This window comes from Podarcis cretensis (genome assembly GCF_951804945.1).
Source record: "Podarcis cretensis genome assembly, chromosome: 2".
Lineage (NCBI taxonomy): Eukaryota > Metazoa > Chordata > Lepidosauria > Squamata > Lacertidae > Podarcis > Podarcis cretensis.
This window is the reverse complement of record NC_137171.1, coordinates 55,538,811-55,562,064: the sequence shown is the minus strand read 5'-3', so window position 1 is coordinate 55,562,064 and position 23,254 is coordinate 55,538,811. Positions and strand designations below refer to the sequence as shown.

General features: G+C 40.4%; 1 protein-coding gene across 3 annotated transcripts in view; it reads right to left on the bottom strand.

Moving 5' to 3' along the window:
* The window catches only part of NR3C1 (nuclear receptor subfamily 3 group C member 1), a 52,294-nt gene that overhangs the window by 20,216 nt on the left and 8,824 nt on the right, over positions 1-23,254 (bottom strand). For all 3 annotated transcript variants that reach the window (XM_079967960.1, XM_079967958.1, XM_079967959.1), the window contains 2 exons: positions 3,914-4,077; positions 933-1,049 (listed from right to left, as the gene is read on the bottom strand). In XM_079967960.1, coding sequence (XP_079824086.1) covers positions 933-1,049; positions 3,914-4,077 — 281 coding nt within the window. The remainder of the gene's footprint in view (positions 1-932; positions 1,050-3,913; positions 4,078-23,254) is intronic.

The following is a 23,254-nucleotide window of genomic DNA, read 5'->3' as shown; positions in this document are numbered from 1 at the left end:
AAGCACACCAAGAATTCAGGCCAATGTAAGTTTCAATAGTGGGAGTGGTCCCTACTCACAATTCAATAGTCAATAGGACAGGAACAGGGCCCTGTTTCGATGTATTCACCTTCATCAGCTAATTTTTAAGTTTGAAGTTTGTAAGTCTGAAGATTTTCGGATAAATATATCCTGTTATATATAGATATATAGAAAATAACAGGATATATTTATCCGAAAGTCTTCAAACTTACAAACTTCAAATTTAAAAATTAGCTGATGAAGGTGAATACATCGAAACAGGGCCCTGTCCTGGTTTCCAATCCATAACTGACTTCTGACTTCTGCTCTATGATTGAAACTGAGTCTCCATCTGCAAGCTGATAAATTATAAGGATCAACATTACTGTCGAGTCAAAAAGAGAAAATCTTTTAAACAAATTATTGTGTTATACATATCTCTTTGAGTTTGTAATCTCTATTAGAGTTTATAATCTCTATTTGAGTTTGTAATCTTTATTATAATACATACTTTTGAATGGATTAGTTTTTGTTATTATTGACTATTGAATTGTGAGTAGGGACCACTCCCACTATTGAAACTTACACTAACCCACTTCATGCATTATTCCAGTGATGGGATCAATGTGTAGAATGAAGCAGAGGGACTAGGCCACCAGTCCTGCACTCAACATCATGCAGCTTCCCCCATCCCTTATGTTCACATATTAGGCATGGATTTCTGAGTCTATGGGTACAGGCTGCCATCACAGCTGCACATCATAGGAAAGGCCAGGAAAAAGATGTGTGGCATTGGATGCAACATGTCCCCACTGTCTTTTTCTATATTTGGGACATCTTCATATGAGTAATGTGCAAAGAGGCTTTCCATCTTTTATATATGCAAAAATGAAGGATTTTCTAGGTTTCAGCTTTAAAACATTTCAAGTTACCTTCCAGGTTCATGCCAGCTTGAAGACATTTCCGATAGCGGCAAGCTGGGCAGTTTTTTCTCCGGATTTTGTCAATAATGCAGTCATTTCTTCCAGCACAGAGATAATTGTGCTGCCCTGCATTTGCAAACAAAGCACAACACCTTTATAATTATGAGCATTTAATTTCTAACATGCACTTGTTGGGTTGGGGAAGAGAAGAAACAAATGGACTTATCTATCCTATCCATGTACATCAGGATGGTCTAACTGCAGCCCTTGTACTGCCTTCCCAAAGCCAGGTAAGCAAGGTGCTGGGCTTTGGAAAGGATGCATGAGGGCTCCGACAGGGTTCTACAGCCCCCCCCCTTTCCCAAAGCCTAGTTAGCTCTTTCCCAGCTTTGAGAAGGAGATGGGTGGGCTCTAGGACCCTGCCAGAGCCCTCACACCTCCTTCCCAAAATGCAGTGTCTTGCTTAAGGGGCATGAAGGTGTGTGTGTGTGTGTGTGTGTGTGTGTGTGTGTGTGTGTCAAATTTTGGTCTCAAGCTCCCCCTCCCTTTTTGGCTCCAAGGGCCAGACCTTTTTCAGGATCTTACTCACAGGTAAAATCTGACAGGTGAGCAGGCTGTCCACTTTACAAAATCCCTTGAAATCCAATCTTAAGCAGGGAAGGAAGAGAATTGCAAAGGTTTTTTGCAAACACCCTCCCATTTCCCTTTTAAGACCCCAATATCAGTGAATTAAGGGACGCAGGTGGCGCTGTGGGTTAAAGCCTCAGGGCCTAGGACTTGCCGATCGAAAGGTCGGCGGTTCGAATCCCTGCGGCGGGGTGCGCTCCCGCTGCTCGGTCCCAGCGCCTGCCACCCTAGCAGTTCGAAAGCACCTCCGGGTGCAAGTAGATAAATAGGGACCGCTTACCAGCGGGAAGGTAAACAGCGTTTCCGTGTGCGGCTCTGGCTCGCCAGAGCAGCGATGTCACGCTGGCCACGTGACCCGGAAGTGTCTCCGGACAGCGCTGGCCCCTGGCCTCTTAAGTGAGATGGGTGCACAACCCCAGAGTCTGTCAAGACTGGCCCGTACGGGCAGGGGTACCTTTACCTTTACCTTATCAGTGAATTAAAAGGGAAGTAGGAAGAGGTTTTTTAAATCATCTGCAAGTCTCCCACTTCCCTTTTTTGCTCTGAAGGGGGGGGGGTTTACACAAAAAAATTGCAGTCAGATGAGAGGTATTGGAGAAGGAGTGAATATAAGGAAGGCCTACATTGTTCCAGTATTCTATAGGTACATGTCCATGAAAATCTGAGATGGATGAGACAGAAAGAGGCTGAACATCTGCAGCAGAATGTCAGTTGCTAGGAAATCAGTGTGGAACTGGAGTACTTTTTGTGACCACTCACATTTTTATATCAATGTATATATCCAAGTAGTCATTTTATTGTACTGTATAATTTCTCCAACACAGAACTTTTGAAAAAAGTAAACTGCTTTTTCAAAAACTCACTATGGAATAGTTCACTATAAAATGTCTATCCATACTTTTTTCCTGGAACAGAAGTACGTATTCTCTGCATTTTTTAGGTTAAAGTTGGTACCACCAGAGCAAGCAGCCAGTAATCCAGTTTGGGAAATTTTGTTTTGAAATGCTGCTTTAGGACATATTGATTTTACCACTTTAAAAGAACAGGGAGGAAACTATTTGGTTTTTGGAGCTTGTGAAGCAGGCAAAGTAAATCCTTTGGAATTTTTATGGAACCAAAGATCCAAGTATAAGCAAACCTTGGAAGCAAAGTAAAGTCAACTATAACTTTTAAAGAGCAGATTCTTTCCATATTGAATTAAATAGCAGTGTTAAACAATGGGAGAAGAGTGAACCTTAGTAGATCTATTTACCAGGGTCTATTTACTAGAATCTATTTACAAATAAAATCAAACATTGAAAACAACTTGACCTAAAACTTGTCAAGATATAAATAAAATCAGAAGTTTTAAAACAACTTATTATCTTATTGTATTATGGATGTTTAACATTACATGTCTGGCTTAGTTTGCTGTAAACCATACAGGAAAAGTTCCTGCTTAATATTAATTGGGAGAGGGCGGGATTCCAATGCCTAGTGTGCAAGGATCGTAAACAACACTATGGTGTGGTATCCTGGAGGTTGGGTAAGCAGTTACACTGAGAATCGTCTGGCAGAGAGTGGGGCCCTCTTTGTGTGGGGAGACAATGAAAAGAGCAGACTACCATTAGTGAAAAACAGGGTGGGAACTTGCTAAAACCATTGGTTGTTTAAACTGTTTGAACATCTTGTGTTTGCTTTTACCTAGGTATTTGGTTAAATTGGAAATTTTTAATTTTATTAATGTAGTTTTGCTTGCTTTTCTCATGACATAATTTTTAAGTTTCTATTTCTTGGGCCTGTTTATATGTTTTTTTGCAATATTGTATACTATTTTCCTCTGTTTATTTTTATTACTTTGCTCCATGCTCTGGGATTGCAAATATTCAATGACGAGTGAGCTATACCATAAATGAAGAGTGGGCTGTATTGTAAATAAAAATAAACAAAACAGCCCTCTTTGGCTATTTGTTCTTTCATGTTAGGTAAATACATGAAGAAGAGTTAGGAGAGCAAGCTAGTTCTGGCTCCACCCACATCACCACCCATGATTTGGAGGGCGAACATCTGAAGAAGGTAGCTTCCACAAGTATAGAAGGCTCCCACTTTAGAAGTCTGCCCTCCAACTTGAGAAAAGCAATGGAATGGGAACAGGAGGTAGAGCCAGAATGCTTATTCCCACCGGCTGCTTTCACATGCTTACTTAACACGCACATACACACACTCACACAGAAAAATACTTGAAGATGGCTACTGAAGACCAAGGATTTTGCAAGAGATAGGAAGAGATAGCATGGAAATGAACTCCAAACCTTTATAAAAACCCACAAACATTTGAGGAGAGATATAGACTATACGTTTTAAATAATTGTGATATATCCTACCTTCCACAGCTCTTTTGAAGAACACTTTGCAGCTGCCACAAGTTAGGACACCATAATGACACCCAGAAGCCTCATCTGAGCAAACAAGGCAGAGCTTGGGAGGTGGTCCCGTAGTTGTTGAAGAGGTAGATGGTGAAGTGCTTACATCAGATCTCATTCCAGGGCTAAGGAAACAACAAAACACAGACCAAACTAAAGAAAGGAATTAAAGTATAGAAATACTAAGTTACAAAAACAATGACTCTTACTCTGCTCTGTTAACCAAAACACAAGAAAAGCATCTTGAGTTTTTGCTGAATTCATTATACTCACAGTAAAGTACTTCACATTTTGAAACCATAAAAAGAAAGTGCTGTTACAGTAATACTGAAGGCAGAGCCTGAGATTTTAAAAGGCACAATATTTAAAAGTATGTTTTCACCCTATTTATTCCATAACTGGAAGAAAAAACAAGTAGGGAAATGCATTGTGGATGCATGCTATGTACTTGTATTTAATGTATGCAATTTTTATTTCAATAAATGGTGCTTGGATGTCAGCTGGAAGTCAGCCTAGATGCTCTTTAAAAGTATTATCTTGAGGCCATTAGGATCAACTATTTTTTTAATGCTTTGTTTTGCACACATGATACTTTCAATGGGATAAAAAACACACAACACTTTCTGTGGGATGAAACATTACATAATGATTGGCCCAGTTACAACTGGAACTAAGCTTGTTGCTGAAGGAAGTTTGACTCTGTGATGCAACTGAATCTTAGCATTTGAGCTTACACAGCAAAATTGAGCAAAACAAGGTGCACACTTATGAGATCTGCTTAGGTAACTGAATCCTAAGCTCCAAATGAAGAGATGATGCAGGGCTTGTTTGGATTGCAACCAAAAACAGAAGCCACTGTAGGTCTATGCCACTATGTGCTACACCCACCAGCCACAAAGTTGAGGCCCAGGCCAATGTGGATAACCAACTTTCACTCAGGCACTTGGCCCCTTCCTTGGAGAAATTGGTATGAGTGCTCAAAGCACCAGCAGAACACCCCTACAATCCAAGTATGAACTCCACCACTATCCTGGCTGTTGTCCTTTATATTTATATTTAGACTTTAGCTAAACCAACAGTCTTAGTTCTGTTTAGAGGTGGTATTGCCTCTGTGCACTTTCAGGATCAAACTCCAGATACCTCCTTCACTTAATTAATCTAACCCCCATAACACATAAAAATTTACTCAATTAACTTTCCTAGGGCACATGGTAGTATGCCTATATTCAAGAAAGCTTGAAACGAGAGGTAAAGCCGAGTGTCATTTACACGCTGATGACATTGCAACCCAAATCTCTGGAAGACTTCCCCCCACTGGTTTACATGGCTCCCTTGTTCTTTAGTATTTACAATATAATACTTCCGTAGGACATAAGGCAGCTTTGGCTGTAGAGTAGAGCAAAAGTTCCCCAGCACCATCTTCTGGAACCTCTCCTTCAGAAGTACCACAATCACTTTAAAACCATGCCTTCCAAACTAATCCAGATAAGGTTACCATGGACAACGGTACTGAAAGCTGTTGAGGTCCAGGAGAACTAACAAGGTTCCTCTGAATACCAAGGAGCTGACACCAGATCTACAGACAGACAGAAAACATTTTGAAGTAGTTGTACTGATGACCTAAGTCATATCCTCATTCTAAGCAGAGACCTCAATAAGACTGCCAGTTAAACCTGTGAGAAAATCTCCAATTGGCTTCAGAAAACCATCCAGATCCATCAGCTTCCAGGGAGTAGACCAAATCTGATCAGTTAATGATCTGTACATACCCATGGAGTTGTTTCTCTCACACCCACATATTATTTCCCTCTACTTCTGTAGAGAAACAAGATCCAAGGTACACCCTGCCAACACTCAAGACCACAAGGGAGGGACATAGGATGAGGGCTTCTCTTAGCACACCGTCATGAGAACCCAGCACCAGTTAGAGACACTCAAAGCTGATTGTTCGACTGATGACAGAGAATGTACCCCTAGAACAAAGTAACCCCTCCTCCAGTTGTCTGAAACTATACAGCAGGCATCTCTAGTTTGTGCGTAAAAACTAGGCTACTGTGCAAAGGTAATATTTCCATTAATTGCTCCACCCACTTTTGTCTCTGTTCCCAACCCTCACTGGCATGTGTCCCAAGGATGTTATTCACAAGGGAATACAACTCATGGTCTGAAAAGGTTCCTCATCCCTGAGTAAGTTTTAGCTTTGCTTCATAACCTTTAAAAATACAATTCAGCACAACAAAAATGCTTCACTGCAGTGATGCCCACTGCTAATACTTCCCTTACAGTCCATTTTTTATTTTAACAAGTTGAAGAGTAAAACTACTTTTGCAAACACAAAGCTAGAAGTGGGAGAAAGGATTTATCAGATTTACAACCCAGAACTAGGCAGATGAAAAAATGCAGCAGTTATAAAATACAGGTGTGTTGGGTTGTTAAACGCCATGATTATTAGCCAGTAACAGCATGTGTTTAAAATAGTTTTTACCTTTTATTCTCAAAAAGCAGGTTTATACCCCATTATAAAATAAGTGTATTTACTTCCAGAAGGCAAAGATAAGGGTCCTCTGAAAGTTCAGAGGACAATTTCTATTGACAAACCATGTTACCCAACCTAATTTTGTTTATTAATGATTTGCCAAAGTCTTTCACTCAAGCACAAGGTCCAAACTTACATGTTCGGAATAAATTGTCTAATATTACACTAAAAGGTAGGATTCAAAAATGCTATTTTTCAGTGGAACTCACAAGCATAAAATGAATGGAGCAACATTCACTGAAAGAACCCAGTACAACTGGGAGGAAGGTCTATGAGAAACAACAGATAACATTATGGCTAAAACAAAGTGTGCAAGTGGTACTGAACATAGTTACAAGCTAACCTGAGAACTCTGTATTAGCTTGGAAAGTTTTCAGGAAGTTGCAACAGAAGAAATTTCTCTCGTCTACCAACAAGCCTTCAGCTTCACCATACTTTTGTGCTAACCACCATGTAATAAATTCTGCCTTTCTTGTTTTCTGTACCACCCTGCCCCTTTTAAAGGTAAAGGTATGCTTTATTCCATATTTCAGAAAATATTTTTGCATTGTTTTGGGAAAGTTTTTAAAATAAAAGCAAGCTTAGGATGCCTCTTTATAAAATAAGTTGAAGGTCTGAAAGCTAAAGGTTAAGTGTCACAAACTTTCTGTCACAGCTCAAGGGTTTGACTGTATCAAGTTTCCAAGGCTTGGTGGGGAATATTTAAACATTTGTAGAAGAAAATATTCAAATTGTTTTATTTCTGGGACAGCTGATAGAGACGCTACACTACAGGGTGGGAGTAGGGGTGGAGGAAGAAGAGAACCGCTCCTATTTTGGTATTATGAACTCTAATTGCTGGTTTATGTTTCATTAAATGAGATGGCAATGCCTATACATAATCTGAACTGCAGTTCCACTTCAACTACAAGAAGAAACTGCCAGTCTTGTCCCTAATGCTCCTAACATCTACATGAATCTGCTGGATATGTCTGCCACTGAGTGGGGCTGGAGATCATACTTCTTTACCAATGATGAATAGCAACCAATGGGAAAAAGACGCATGCCCTTTCTAACAGTAATCAAAGGGCAGTGGCTGCATGGGGTCATGCAGTGCACAGCTATTAAGAAACCTACACCAAGTGGAGAAGTGTCATTAGCATCATGCGTTTATCTGTATGCCAGTCTTCCACAAAACTATGCCCGGGGTGGCTCACAATATATCATGAATAATAATAAATATAACAAAAAAAAAGAACAATTTAAAATGATAATGTCAATCAAACCTAACCTGAACAGAAAATAATTATGCCATACAATCTACTACATATTTTAGAAAATGCTTTGTCTGTCTGTCGTCTATACGTTCAGACACCACTCGAGATATCATCACCAAACTTGGCAGGAGGAGTCTGAAGGTGGGAGTGGCAATCTTTGTTGATGTTTGGATGCTAGCCACCATTTTGAAACAAGGTGGTGGACCAAAACATCACTTTGGCCTGATTTTGGCTGTGTTTTTTTGGTTGGCTTTTGTTTTAGTTCATTCTTCGCTGACCTTCCCCTCCTTCAGTTGTGTTTTTTGACACAGAGTAGGTTTGGCTGCCTTTGATATATCACTGCCAAATACAGCACAATTATTCCCAATTCCCAAGGTGAGAGAGATGGGCATATTTAACTTTTGGATGCCAGGCAGAACGCTAAGTCATATGTTGGTCAACTAACAGTACTGAAAAACAACTGATATAGCTACTAAAATTATTCACATAGACTGAGGCATTAGCAGGGAAAATGGTAAGTTAAATTACATCACAACAATCTATTACTATCGATTTTAAAAACTCTAAACAAACATCCTTAAAATAAAAAGTCTGAAAACTGAAGTTTTGAACATCCTGTAAGATTCCAAAGAAATATCATTTTTAAAAATGATTGCACTCTAAACCACACCCCTGAAACGCACAACTACATTTCTAACTCTTAACGGATTACATGCGAAGCAAAAAGAGTTGTGCTGAAAAAAATGAAAATTCCAGGAATAACATCCCAACAATTCTTAAGAGACTCACTTTTATTGTTTAAATCACTGTTTAAAAAAATCACAGCAGCCTGCAAGGGAATTTTTAGAACGTTGAAGCCAAGATTATAATTACTATTACTGCCAGAGAGAAAGCAATTTTGCTTCTACAATACCTTATTTTTAGCTTTCATTTTTATAGATATTGCAAGAATGTTATGATATTTTGAGATTAGGTAAAATGATAGTTGAGCATTTCCTCAATGTTCAAAGAACACCTCTTACTGCCCTGCCATAGGCAAATGACCTATTAATGGGGCTTTCCTCATCTAGGAATGTGGTATAAAGAACACAAAGGTTCTATCATACAGGTTGTGCTCCATGAACTTTAATTATTACTGTCTTAAGCACTCTGCGTCTTGAGTCCCTGCAATAACAAAAGGCTCTTTCTACAGTACAGACGACTCCCCTATTATGGGCAGGTTATGTTCTGGGCCGCAACACACATAAGTGAAATTGAGTAAAATGGGGTGCACCCTCTAAACACACTTTGTATTTTATTTTAGATTACGTGAAAATTGTTCAGTTTGGTTGTGTATTCTTTGATGTTTTATTTATTTATTGACGAGTTTTGTTATGCTAAAGTTGTATTTTTTTCTTGCTGTAAGCCACCATGAACATGGTGGCGTGCAAATAATATTATGGAAAGGTGGCGTGCAAATAATATTATGTATGTATGCAGGTACTCAAGAAGGGACATTTCAGAAAAATGGAATGAAATATAAGAATGATAAATATTGTATATAATGCTTAGAATATGACAAGCAGACAAACTAATTTGTACCTTTCCTACTGACTGAAAGAAGACAGCTATGGCTGTAATTTAGTACGTATTAATAGCAGCTTCATGATTTATGCAATTGCTGCAGGTACACTGCTGGTACACAATACATAAAGCAGGGGTCGGCAAAGTTTTTGTGACTTGGGCTAGTTCATGGTCCCGCAGACGGCAGGGTGAGCCAGAGTGCATGCACACATGCGTAAACGCTCCTTCTGGCGCGGAGGAGGCGTGCAGCAGCTTCCTGCAACTAATGGGAAGCCAGCCAGTGTCGCGGAAGCCAGTCCCTGCTCTGCTCCGGTTTAGCACGGTGCATGGGAGCCAACCGAGTAGGTGGTGGGGGTCCATGGGCTGGTTAAATGACCCCCATGGGCCTTAGGTTGCCGACCTAAATGAGCAACATACACGTTTATTTTATAAAATTCACATACCACTTGATTGTATGTGGAACCTCTAAACGGTCTACATCATCTAACCTCCATCTGAAAACGGGAGTACAAAAATTAATTCTAATGAAGCAGGTATGCTACTGGTCTACTTCTAAGTATGATCAGTCTGTTATATCAACCATAATCTCCTGCAATGCCTCAAGGGTGAATTTCTTTAATTCTGTTATCAGATTTTAGGACACTAGGAAACCCTGCTCCTCTGCCGACTTATGTACCCTCCCCTGACAGGCTGCACACCTGCAACCTAAGATTTCTCTTGTATGGAAGGTGCTACTGCTCTTCCTGCTTCAAGCCCCTCCTGGTTTGAGGAGGCAGTGGGGCAGGGGACGGTGGGGAGTCTACTGACCCACTGTCTGCTGAACAGCCTCTTCTTCTTCCACCACATCCACTGCACCTTCCTCCATCTCAATCTGCCTTGACTATCCTTCTTTCCCTGGTTCCTGTGTTGTGGGCGACATCATATCCCATAAATCTCATCCCCTCTTCTGGTTCCCTCCCCTGATCCCATCACACACTTTTCAGAGCCCTGCCAGTCCCTGCCAGTTTACTACTTTTCAAACAAGGAAACCAACAGGTCTTTATTAATGAAGACTATTTATACAGAGGGGACGCAGGTGGCGCTGTGGGTTAAAGCCTCAGCGCCTAGGACTTGCCGATTGAAAGGTCGGCGGTTCGAATCCCTGCGGCGGGGTGCGCTCCCGCTGCTCGGTCCCAGCGCCTGCCAACCTAGCAGTTCGAAAGCACCTCCGGGTGCAAGTAGATAAATAGGGACCACTTACCAGCGGGAAGGTAAACAGCGTTTCCGTGTGCAGCTCTGGCTCGCCAGATGCAGCTTTGTCACGCTGGCCACGTGACCCGAAGTGTCTCCGGACAGCGCTGGCCCCTGGCCTCTTAAGTGAGATGGGCGCACAACCCCAGAGTCTGTCAAGACTGGCCCGTACGGGCAGGGGTACTTTTACCTTACTATTTATACAGAACTTGCTTAGGAGATCACTCTCTTATTATAAGAAAGCCCACAGGAATCTTAGACATTGCACATTATTTGTGCAAGTATATAGAATGCATTTAATATAAAACTACTGTCTACTTGTGTTACCACAAATATTTAAAGGTCTAACAAGTGTAAATGAGTATAATTATTATCATGGTGTGATTTAGTTTTATTAAAGCATCAGCTGGGTAGCATATTTATACACAATGCCCTTCTTTGCAAGATGCCAGGAGGGATGCTTTTAAACTACAGAAATTCATACCAGTAGCCAAAAGCAGAAGCACAGTTTTTGACAAAATAATATGTCTTTGAAGAAAATACAAGGGTATATCTCTTAGAGCAGCGGTTCTCAACCTGTGGGTCCGCAGATGTTGTTGGACTACAACTCTCATCATCCCTGAGCTCTGGCCTTCCTAGCTAGGGGTGATGGGAGTTGTAGTTCAACAACATCTGGGGATCCACAGGTTGAGAAAGGCAGTCTTAGAGGAACACTTTCTTTCTAGTCACCTTTTTCCTTGTCTACAAAAATCAGAACATTTGACTCATGCAAAGCCTTTCACAGAGTATTTTTACATTGCCCTGAACTGAACCACTAGTTCAATGTCCTTGACGTTTTGTCACACTGGGGCAATATTATGATTTGTGATCTCTATTGACCCAGAGATCTACTACATCTTTTCCTAACTATATTTTGCCATAGAGGCTAGTAGACCATATTATTTTCAGACTCAAATATTTCCAGGAAATACTTTGAAGTTTTCAGTCACTAGTCTAAATTAGAGGGATTAGCATATTAAAGGGAGAGGATCAAGTGGGTGGGGTAAAGTTTGAAATAGGGAGTTGGAGTCAAATCCAAAAAAAACCTATTCCAAGGTTATTCTATAAGGTTACTAAAATTTGTATGAGGTGAGGATAATGGTTTTCTGCTGAGGTCTTCCACATCCAAAGCATTTGGAAACCCACTGAACTTTTATTGAGGAAAGTGAACAAACAGTGTAGCATGCTGTTGGTTTTGAAGAGCCTAATGCAGAAGATACAGGATGGTTTCCAATTATGTCTCTCTAGTGACAGAATGCTCTTCGATCCTGGTTGGGATTCCATGAGGAAAAACAAAGGGTGAGGCTAGTTTCCCCTTCCTTCTGCAACCACCTTGGAAGGTCCCAAAATTTGTCCCAGTGGAACAGCATGGTGAAGGGGGACTGCAAAAGGAAGTAACATTATGCTAGCTGTGTTTGAGACTCCCATTGCTCTAGGCACATTCTACAAGAGGGCAATTCATTAGCGCAAGCAGTTTCTGAGCTCTGAGTGCAGTACTGCACCTAAGATTTCAGATTAAAACTGCAGAGTGGAAGGAACAGAGGACCTTTTTCTGCCTCCCCACTTCCATCTATTCTCTGAAGACTGGAGAAGAGACCCTCTCAAGAATATTAGGGGGGTGGGCAGGGGAAGGACTATACCACGAGAAAAATGAAGATATTTTAGCTGCAGTTCATTCATTTTCAGCTTTGCATTCTAGTTATAAAAAAGTGCACCTAGATATTCTGTTGTGCCCATAACCTAGGTTTAAGGTACCATTTAGCTCCTAACTTTCATATCTCAGTTTCTAACACTGCCTGCTAGCAGAAGGACATAATTGGATACAAACCCTTAGATAAAGTTAAAACAATACAACGTTTGTGCTAAGGCCGTCAAGAAATTCCTCATTCTATCCTAAAAGCAAAATAACCTTTGTTCGCCTCAGACCTTATACAATCCCTTTAAGACTAATCTAGCTTTAAGAACACACAAGCACGTACAATTATGCCTGGTTTGTGTCAAATTTTGCTAAAAGGCACAGTCTTTGAAGTAATGACTTAGAAGCAAAGGTATGATTCTGTTGTACCACTAATTTTACGTTTCATCTCAGAAATATTTAAAAAATGTCAAATTGATAAACGATAAAGCCTGTGGGTAAAGAACAAAGCAAACCATGCTACTAGGCTTAGCTCCTTGTTTCGGAAAGCTCTTATTAAAACCTGTGGTTAAATGCATGTTTTTAGAGGGATTAACACAGGAACAAAATTTATGGCTGTGCTTTTAGCGCAATGGTAAATTATGTGAATATGTATTCCTTGTAAAACTCCTGTCCTGCTTATACCCACAAATAGCATTTCATCATGAAGGGTTCCACACTCAAATACACCAAATGTTTTTAATTTATGCAAGCATTTATTTACAAGTTGTTGCACCTTCCTTCAGGCACAAGCTCTCAGGGTGGCTTACAAAGTTAAACAAAAATGGTAACATGTTTTTAAAAATCAAAATATAAGCAATGATGTAAAACAGTATACAACAGAAGAGCAGTAAAGCACAAGATAAAACCAAATAAAGTAAAATATAGAAACAACAACAAAAGCAGCAATATAAGAATTTAAAGTGCTGGAAGTTCTGGAAAAAATCAAAAGGTCTTTATCAGGCTTCCTCAACCTTGGCCCTCCAGATGTTTTTGGCCTACAACTCCCATGATCCTTAGCTAGAAGGACCAGTGGTCAGGGAGGCTGGGAATTGTAGTCTCAAAACATCTGGAGGGCCAAGGTTGAAGAAGCCTGGTCTATATTCTGGTGCTGAAAAGCCAAAGCTAATACCAGGCCAGCCTCCCTGGGAACATCAATTGGCATATGGCGTGTTCCAACTAAGAAGGTTTTTTCTCTGGTCACCCCAACTTTTGAAGGTGGTGGGGGACGACGACACAGAGAAGGTCATAAGGAATATAACACTTGGGGACATCCTTCCCAAAGCTGGTCCTTCAGATACTTAGGTCCCAAGCCTTATTTATTTCATAAGATTTATGCACTGCTTAATTGTAAAAAGAGAAAGAAACAAACCTTAAAGAATTTTATGGAGTCAATTTTATTGCCAATTTACCAATTTCCTGTGGACCAAACGTACCTTATGCTGCTCCGAACTAATGTTTTGAGAATAAAAAAATAGTACTTGTACCACAATTGCTGCTTAAGTACCTCAACCATGTGCCACAGTTTTGTTTTGTTTTTCAAAGTCTGTTATGTCATCATCCAGACAAAATATGTAACAAACTGAAATTCAAAAAGACCAAGTCCTCGAAATGTAAGGATTTTCTTGCTGGATTAAATTATGGTTCACATAGTCCAGCATTCTGATTCCAACAGCAGTCCAATACCATTGGAGAAACTCGCAAACAGGATGCAAAAAAGATGAAGGCCATTCCTCATTGTTTGTCCCTGGCATCTGGAACTAGTGTTCTCTAACTCTTGGGTGCAATGTTTCAGAGTCAGGGGTGAGGGTTGGGACTGTAACTAGAAGGGTGTGTGTGAAAACCCCCTGCATACAGCCCTACTGCATTCAAGTTTTAGTATGTTCAAGAAAGTCAACTCTTACATCCTTCTAAACACAAATGTACAATTTCTGGCTAGCCTAAGCTGCAGGTCAAAACTATCTCTATGTTCCTGCCCCTTCTAGCTTGTCTGGTGCTCAAAGAGGGGGTTCAGAGCACCCCTTTGTCAAGGAGCAACTTAAGAAGCTCCTTACCATTTGGTGCTATTATGGTGAAGGTTCTCCAGAGAGCCAGTGTGGTGTAGTGGTTAAGAGTGGTAGTCTTGTAATCTGGGGAACCGGGTTCGCGTCTCTGCTCCTCCACATGCAGCTGCTGGGTGACCTTGGGCCAGTCACGCTTCTCCGAAGTCTCTCAGCCCCACTTACCTCACAGAGTGTTTGTTGTGGGGGAGGAAGGGAAAGGAGATTGTTAGCTGCTTTGAGACTCCTTAAAGGGAGTGAAAGGCGAGATATCAAATCCAATCCAAACCTTGGCCTTGTGGTTACTGAACCACCTCCTAAGTTTTCGTCTAAGCTGGAGAGAAGGTATGGGCTGCTGCGTAACTGCTAGGAAAATTCTTATCCCACTTTGGAATTTGAAAGTTGGTTGCTTATCACACGACATGACAAGTCAAGTAAAAAAGTGAAAGTAAAGTCATACGCACACCAACTACGTACACAGCATCATCATTTCTATATGCTTGGTTGGCATACAGTATAAAGAAGAAGCCATGCTACTAACCTACACATTTTGGTGGTGTGATATTCACAAGTGTTTCTATGAAACTGATTATCTGAAAATAAACTAATCACATCCACATGTATGGTAGACTTCACACACATTGCAAAAAACATGATGTTGATAATGGCAGGTATGTGTGCATCTCAACACATAATTCAAAATACAAGATATATTATCATTTCTGTATGCAACAATATATAATATACTGTTATAGCAAACAGAATTTGAGAAACATTTCTCACATTTAATGGACTTGTAATTGACTAAACTGTCAAATTAAATGGAATGGATGCTCACATATTTTCTGCACACATAGTTACTAATTATTATGACATCTTAAATTACATCCTGATTTAAGCAAAATATAAACTGATTTTAAATGTTTTATATATGTTTTATTGTATTTTTTCTTATACTGTTTTACTCATATTGTTTTTCTGCTTTGTTGTTTGCTGCCCTGTTGTTGTTTGTTGCCTTTCTTCCTTTGGAAGAAAAGGTGGGATTAAATTTAATGTTGTTGTTTTTTAAGTGTGGGATATATTTTTGTGGTTGGTTTTTAGTGTAGTTGTTTATGTTTGTCATTTAAGAGTTTTTTTTAAGATAAAAAGTGGTTCAGTAAATTTATAAAATAAAAATATTTTCTTATGTCATAACTGGAACTGTAGGAGGAGACTGAATAAGTTTTTTTATTTTAAGAAACCATGATCCAGAGGGAGGGTAGGGGAAAGAGAAAGACTTTTTTTTTAGCAGACAAAATATGTTGCACCAGGGTAAGGTATACTTTTAAAGGTGTAGCAGATCAAGAGTTTTGACTTAAAATAGCAAATTATCAGAGCATATATTATATAATTGATACATTTAACCGTAATTGAGATTTTTGCATGCTTGACAAAGCAACTATAACCAAAGCAAAAGAGCTTCTTTCTTGGAACCACCTTAAAGACTAGGTTTAAAAAAAAGACAAAGACATTTTTCTAACCCAAAGTACAAGTCACAAGTTTCAGGATTGTTGCATGCCAGCTGGCACAAATCTTATTTACAAGCTCACTTGCTGTCCAGCGATGGATCCACAAACTACATGTCCAAGATTCTACGGCGTGTAAAAGCCACTCATTTTAATAAGTCAGGAAATTATTTTGACTTTCTAAAAATTAATGCACTGAAGAAGAATGTCACAGTTTGCTAGAAAGTGAACATATGCAGGCCCTCTAAGATGTTGAGCAAATTGCTGTCGTGTTCTGAACAGTATACTATTGAAACACAAGAACTTTAATAAAAGTTATCCATGTGCAAAAGTTACTTGTCTGAAGAAAATTAAAGGACTGAGGAATTAACTCACATCTGTAAAAGATCTTATCCGATTCCCATATGCTTGCAAAACTAACTTTATATTGAAGTAGAAATTTAATGGCAGGTGTTGTTATGCATGTTGTTTGGTCTTGGCTAGAACAAAAACAGCAAAGATGGACAGAACAGGGAAAGCAGATGCCACCACCTTTCTTTTATAATCTGATCAATCTGAAGTAAGGGTCATATGAATTTCCAAAAAGTGTTGTTCACAGAACAAATTCGTAGACTGTGCTTGTTACTATTATCCCATTTGGTAATCCACAATGTTTAACCATAGCAGACCATACCCTCATTGCTTGCATTGATGAAACTATAAATTCTCTTACCTGGTTGGAAGGGGAAGAAAAAAAGGGTTGTGATTTTGAACTGGGTCACTGGCCTGATCCAGCAGGGCTTTTCTTATACTTTTATGCTCCTTAACCAGGCACTTTTATCATTGCTAATCAAACCAAACAAAAACCAGTATGTCGTGACAAAATTCTATTCCTCAGAACAGCCATTTTCATGCAGAACTGAAGAAAACATCACAGACTAAAAAAAGGTATGTTTTAGTATGCCTCAGACTCTCTGAAGCGATACACACTTTCAAAATGAAGATGCAAATTTAGAGATGTTTATGCCTATGACAATGCACTCATGTATATAGGAAAAAACTGTTCTAGAAGAATGATTTGATGTAGGACAGTTTCCTGTGGCTGACTCAACTTTATTGATCAACATGTCCTAAGACTGGACTTTGAGAAGTGACTGGTGTAACACCTTTAAAAAAAAAAGGATACAGAGAGATTCAAGGAGATTACAGACAGATTGGCTGAAAGCCTGTTCCAGGTAAATTGGTGCAAAGCACTGATTAAAGATACTAAGTTTGCTGAGGAATAATCAACATTGCTTCTGCAAACGTAGGTCCTATCTCATGAAACCTTTAGAATTTTTGCACATGCTGCAAGGCATGGTGATGGGGTAATCCAGTAGATGCTGTTTATTTGGACTTTCAAAAAGCTTTTGACAAAGTCTCTTACCAAAGACTCCTACACAAACTTATGAGTAATAGAGTTAAGATAAGAACAGGAAGGAGAGTGGAAGAACTATGCGAACATTATTCTCACAATAGAGGGATTTAATCAGTTAGGTCCACGAAGCATCTGTACTGGAAACAGTACTTTTTAACTTGTTTAAACCTCAGTCAAATAAAAGGATGTAATTTTCTTTGTATAAACAAGGTAGGTACTATAGATGGGAAAAAATGTCCTATCCGTCCCTTACCTTCCCACCTCAATTTTAAACAGTATGATATTGCCAGTATGATATTCAACAATTGTGTGTGTCTCCTCATGAACACCTTGGATTGTAACATTACATTTTGTTTGGAAAGGTGAGCTAGTAAAGGTCTGGCAAACCAGGACAAAGGTGCCTTGGAAGTTTCCCACAAAACGCATCTATTGAAATGGACAAAGAAGACTCCACCCCCTTCCATACCAGGACGGGATTCCAAATATCCCCACCAGCCAGTATTTGTGCTGGACCACCCACCTCATGTCATGATGACAGCAGCTGATTAATGGTGAAAGCAACTGGTGGTTAGTGCACCTGATCCCAGCAGAACTCTATCAGTGCTGGTTAGCTCTGGATTGTTCCTGTATATCTGTGTCTGCATCTGTCCTACACCTGATGTGTTTGGAAGGTGGGCATGATTTGAGTGGGCCAAATTAGAAGCAGCGGGCCTAATTCTTTTTGATAAGCAGAAACCAGGACCATAGGATTTTTTGTGCACCTAGAAATCTCAGTATCATGACCACACTACAGTGGTGCCTCGCAAGACGAAAAGAATCCGTTCTGCGATTCTCTTCGTCTAGCGGTTTTTTCGTCTTGCGAAGCAAGCCCATTGACGGCTTAGCGGATTAGAAGAAGAAGAAGAAGAAGAGTTTGGATTTGATATCCCGCCTTTCACTCCCTTTAAGGAATCTCAAAGCGGCTAACATTCTCCTTTCCCTTCCTCCCCCACAACAAACACTCTGTGAGGTGAGTGGGGCTGAGAGACTTCAAAGAAGTGTGACTGGCCCAAGGTCACCCAGCAGCTGCATGTAGTGGCTTATCAGCTTAGCGGATCAGCAGATAAGCGGCTTAGCGGCTTAGAAAAAGGGGGGGGGGAGGGAAAAAAAGTTGGAAAAACTCGCAAGACATTTTGTCTTGCGAAGCAAGCCCATAGAGAAATTCGTTTTGCGAAGCACCTCCAAAACAGAAAACCCTTTCGTCTAGCGGGTTTTTCGTCTTGCGAGGCGTTCGTCTTGCGGGGCACCACTGTACTCTTTTGTGAATCTTTGTAACTGCCCCAGAACTAAGTGGGACGCCAGAATATCAAAGTCATACTTGTCCTTCCCAGGATTTCCCCTGCACGTTTTTTGTTAGCCAAATTGTCTGCCAGCAAAACTAAACATTTATAGACCCTGGCTAGATGTCCATTCTTAAATCTCTGAATCCCTTAATTCCAGGTGGTTCTAAATGTACACCCTGCAAAGACAGACTCAACCTGACTAACCCTGGTCTCCCAATCTGACTGTTCTTTGTCCACATCCCTACTCTGGATTATGTCTAGTAAAGTATTATCGTGGCTGAGGAAAATCTATTATTTTTACCTTCTTTCTGGATATTACCCCAATGTTAGGAATCTTCATTCCCACTTCCAGTGTTTCACACAGCATGTAAGGAAGAAACGTTCTGTGTCTTATACTTCAGACTGCTTCCGAAGCCAAGCAGATCACTACACAGCCTCTGTGGCTGGCAGCCATCTTACTAATCCTCTGCTCTCTCCCCCCACCCCAATCTCTGGAACAGCCTTAACAGTTAACTATTAAAGTGACATTGTTATACAGTGTTACCTCTGGATGCGAATGGGATCTCTTCTGGAGCCCTGTTCGCATCTTAAAGCGAATGCAACCCACAACTGCACGTCGCGATTCACCACTTCCGCGGATGCGCGTGACGTCATTTTGAGCGTCTGCACATGCGCTCCATTACTTCTGGGTTGCCGTGGAGCGTAACCTGAAGCACATTTAACCCAAGGTATGACTGTAATGTACTTTCTCAATAAACCTCAATTTCTGAAATGGCTGTGACTGCATCTCTCTTGCTCTGCAGTGTATCTTCTGAAGGCATTTTGCTACTTCGACTAAACAATCTGAAGTTACTCAGTCTGCTGTAAATGAAAGCCAGGATTGGAGTGAGAAACTGCTCCTCTAGCATATCTGAGCTAAATTCTCTCAAACTATTCATATTTTGGAATGGCTTATTCCCTAAACGCAGAGAAATAGTTCGCAGATGTGTAGACACATATTCCGAGTAAGTGTGGTAACAGTGAGTAATGAGTGTAACTCTTCTGGAACAACCCTGCCCATATGAAGCAGAAAACAAACAATATATTTGGGGAATCTTCACCTCTTGCATTTTATGCAGGATGGTAATGCCGATCAGTTAATTCAAATCTATGCAATATACCGTAGTAGGTGAACAGATCAAGATCTAAATAGTGAAATGAAACACAGTGGAGTAGTAGAAGATTGTCTCACACTTACTCTGTACTTGATGATGCTGTCAGCAAATAATAACTTTTGTGGGCGAATGAGTCAATATGTTGTCTCATGCTACATATAGAAATTTCACATTCCCTCAAACACAGAGCTTCTTTGATCATCTTTAAACCAGTATCATCTCAAAATCTAAGTTTTTAACTTTGAACTATGGATATACCTATGAAAGAATGACCAGAAGACAGAGGCTTAGTTGCACACTTTCTCCCTTAGAAATTGCTTGGCAGTTTAACTGGCACATTTGCCAACAGAATGGGTTTGAAATTCTGAGAATTAAAACAAGTGTGCATAATCCAGCAAAATGTTACTCATTAATTGCCTCAATCAAATGCAACGGTCAACTGCAGCTATGCCCCACTCCATTGCCTTGACTGTGAGTCAGTCAAAATTTTGCTGGCTTGTACTCAATGTCACTGATTTCTTCCTCCTTCCTGCAGAAACGTTTCTTATCCTTCTCAGTGCTTAAACATACCAAGGCAACGGGTAACAGAAGAATTTTCCAATCTCTACCTAAGTGACTGGCATTTTGCTTCACACCTTGCAGGAGATTTCCTTCAAATCTCAAACCATTTCCAATCATACTATTTTTGTACACCTCTGAAATTTCTCCCTATGCAAGTAGCCTATGTCACCCACAAGAAGCATAACTCAACGCTAGAAATGTTGTTGGCACCTGTCTGCTCCAGAGACATTGCAGTAAGCAATGTCAAACCACTGTGTTAGCAGTATCCAAGTGACCTCCCTAGGGCATATGCCTGGGCAGTGTGTATGGAGGTCCTGGGCTACTCAGACGACCTTGGCCTTGCTGATGTGGTCCAAAGGAAAGCAGAGCAATACATTTGGCAGGAGCTCAGCTGCAGGAGCTGCCAGAAGGAGGCTGTGATGGACAGCAGAGCCAGACCAGAGTCTGGTGATGAAATTCCTCAAAATCTCACCAGAGTGCTGGAGCCTAGCTCTGATTGGCTCCCAAGACAGCTGGCTAGAGGGGGTGGAGCAAAACTTTGGAGAGGGAGAAAAAGAGAAGCAGTTTCTGAGTTTTTAGACAGGGGTAGAAAAGGGAAAGAGCTGGAGTTAGAGTTTAGTTTGAGAGATAAGGCTTGATTTGAGATGGGAGACAGTGTGATTATGATAGGGTTTGTCTGAGAGAATTGGTTCTGATTTGAGATGAATATCTTCTCTGAAGAAATGATCTATAGCAAGAGGAAGAGAGCCTTGCAGCTGAGATAGGAAGACCGGGTTGAATGTCTGGGGAAGGTATACAGACACGAGTTAACTGTAGAGCCGAATCTGAGTCAAGGGAAGTATGAAGCTGTTGGAATACAAATTACCTGGGTTTCATTCCAATCAGGAGGGGAGAGTTGTTCTAGGAAAGGCAACTCCCAAGCCAGTAACAAGAGGTGAGGTCTGTTATACTAATTGAAATACTTTAGGAGTGGGTTTGTTAAGAGAGTGGGTAACTGACAAAAAGTGCCCCTCGCTCATAAACCAAAGTACTAAGATGGGAAAGAAGCTGTGCTGTGTCAGAAGTATTTAACTAACACCTGTCATAATAACTAAGTAAAGGAATGAGAGTGAAGTAACAGAAATTGAGTTAAGCATTTTACCACCTATTCTAGAAACCTGAACATCTACCTGAAGTTTAACAACTGATTTTTAGCAACTGAAGTTTAAGAAAAGCTGTGCACATACTACTGTGTTTAAGCCTGTGACATCTTTATATTTGGGTTTAAGTAATAAACTGATTTCTACCTGAAAGAACGCATCTCCTGACCCAACTTTGTTCCACTTTTGTAAATAATACTTTTCTTCATTGATAAACTCCTGAAACTCCCTGAATCGAAGTTTACCTCCCACAAGATAGCCTGTGGTAAATTGTATAAATTGGCTTAATTGGTGTACTGTGTGGTGGGTCCACTATATTTAATCTGAGGGCAGTTACAGGGCTAAGTCTGCTACAGAGACATACAAGGCGCCATCGAACCATCTTAGGGACTCCACTGCAGATTTGTGTAAGCTTTGCTTCTTAGTCTTATATTCTCCTGGAGACCTCTCACAAGGCAGCAGAGGTTTAAGATCAGTTTCTTCCTTCTCCAAGATGGGCTACCCATTTGGCCCTCACTTCCCTTACAGTGGTGTCCAAACTTTTTTCAAAGAGGGCCAGATTTGATAAAGTGAAGGGCCGTGGGGGCCGACCAAAGTTGTTGACCCTTTTACCCTTTTTAAGGATTGAAGTTGTTGAGCTTTTTTTTAAGGGTTGGAGTTGTTGAGCTTCTTTTAGGATTGAAATTGTTTTGTTGAGGGTTTTTTAGGATTTTACCCCAGGAAATAAACTGCCACAGGGGCTGAACTAGGCCCCGAAATGGATTTTGGACATGCCTGCTCTACAGCATGTGCAGAAAGGTCTTCTTGGCTATTAGACCCACTATTGGTATCACCCCCACAATCTGCTGGAGCATGCAGGGGTTTGAGACCCATCGGCTACTCTCACCTGGTTTAATGTAAAATTAGTAAATGAGAATTTTGCTCTCAGTGTATGAGAAACATGCTTGAAAGTCAATAAATCAATGGCTAGTGTCATGAAACGTGTACCAACTTTTCAGATCATTGTTAAAAAATATCAGAAAAAACTACTGACCAAATTTATACCTAACTCTGGGTGAACCAACACCCTACCCTCCTGATTGTATTCATGTACCCTTGCAATTGCTCAAATACCTATGCTTCAGAGAAACGGATTAGTAGATTGCTGATAAAAAGAGGCAGTGCTTTCTATTAGTTGTGATCAGAACAAACAAAAACAATAACCCAAAATTATACTGTAGCCAGCTCCTACATATAAGACATGCCTCACTTATTTCAAAGGTAGAGCCATGGTAGAGCCTATAGGATTAAGTACAGTGGTACCTCGGGTTACAAACACATTGGGTTACAGACACTTCAGGTTACAAACTCCGCTAATCCAGAAGTAGTACCTCGGGTTAAGAACTTTGCCCCAGGTTGAGAATGGCAATTGCGTGCTGGCAGTGGGGCAGCAGCGGGAGGCCCCATTAGCTAAAGTGGTACCTCAGGTTAAGAACAGTTTCCAATTAAGAACGGACCTCCAGAATGAATTAAGTTCATAACCAGAGGTACCACTGTATAAGTGTTTGATTAAATGGATTTGGAAAATCCAGTCACAATCTCCAAACGAAAATTATTAAATGCTTAGTTTTGATAGGCAAAATCCAGATACCAGAATGGTGCTCCCCATAGTAGAACAAATTGTTTTAGTTTGTCTTTACACAGGAACCACTCTAGTATCCACTACAAACCTTCAGATTAGTTGAAGCCATTTTCAGGCAGTTGTCATGCATAGAATACTAACTTGGGAAAACTTTGTGCCTCTTTCACATAGCAGTGCACATTCCATCTGCACTATTTTGTCTCTCTGCATTCCCTTATCCTTTTGTGAATTCCTGGCAAACAAAGTAGCACATCTAGAATACAACA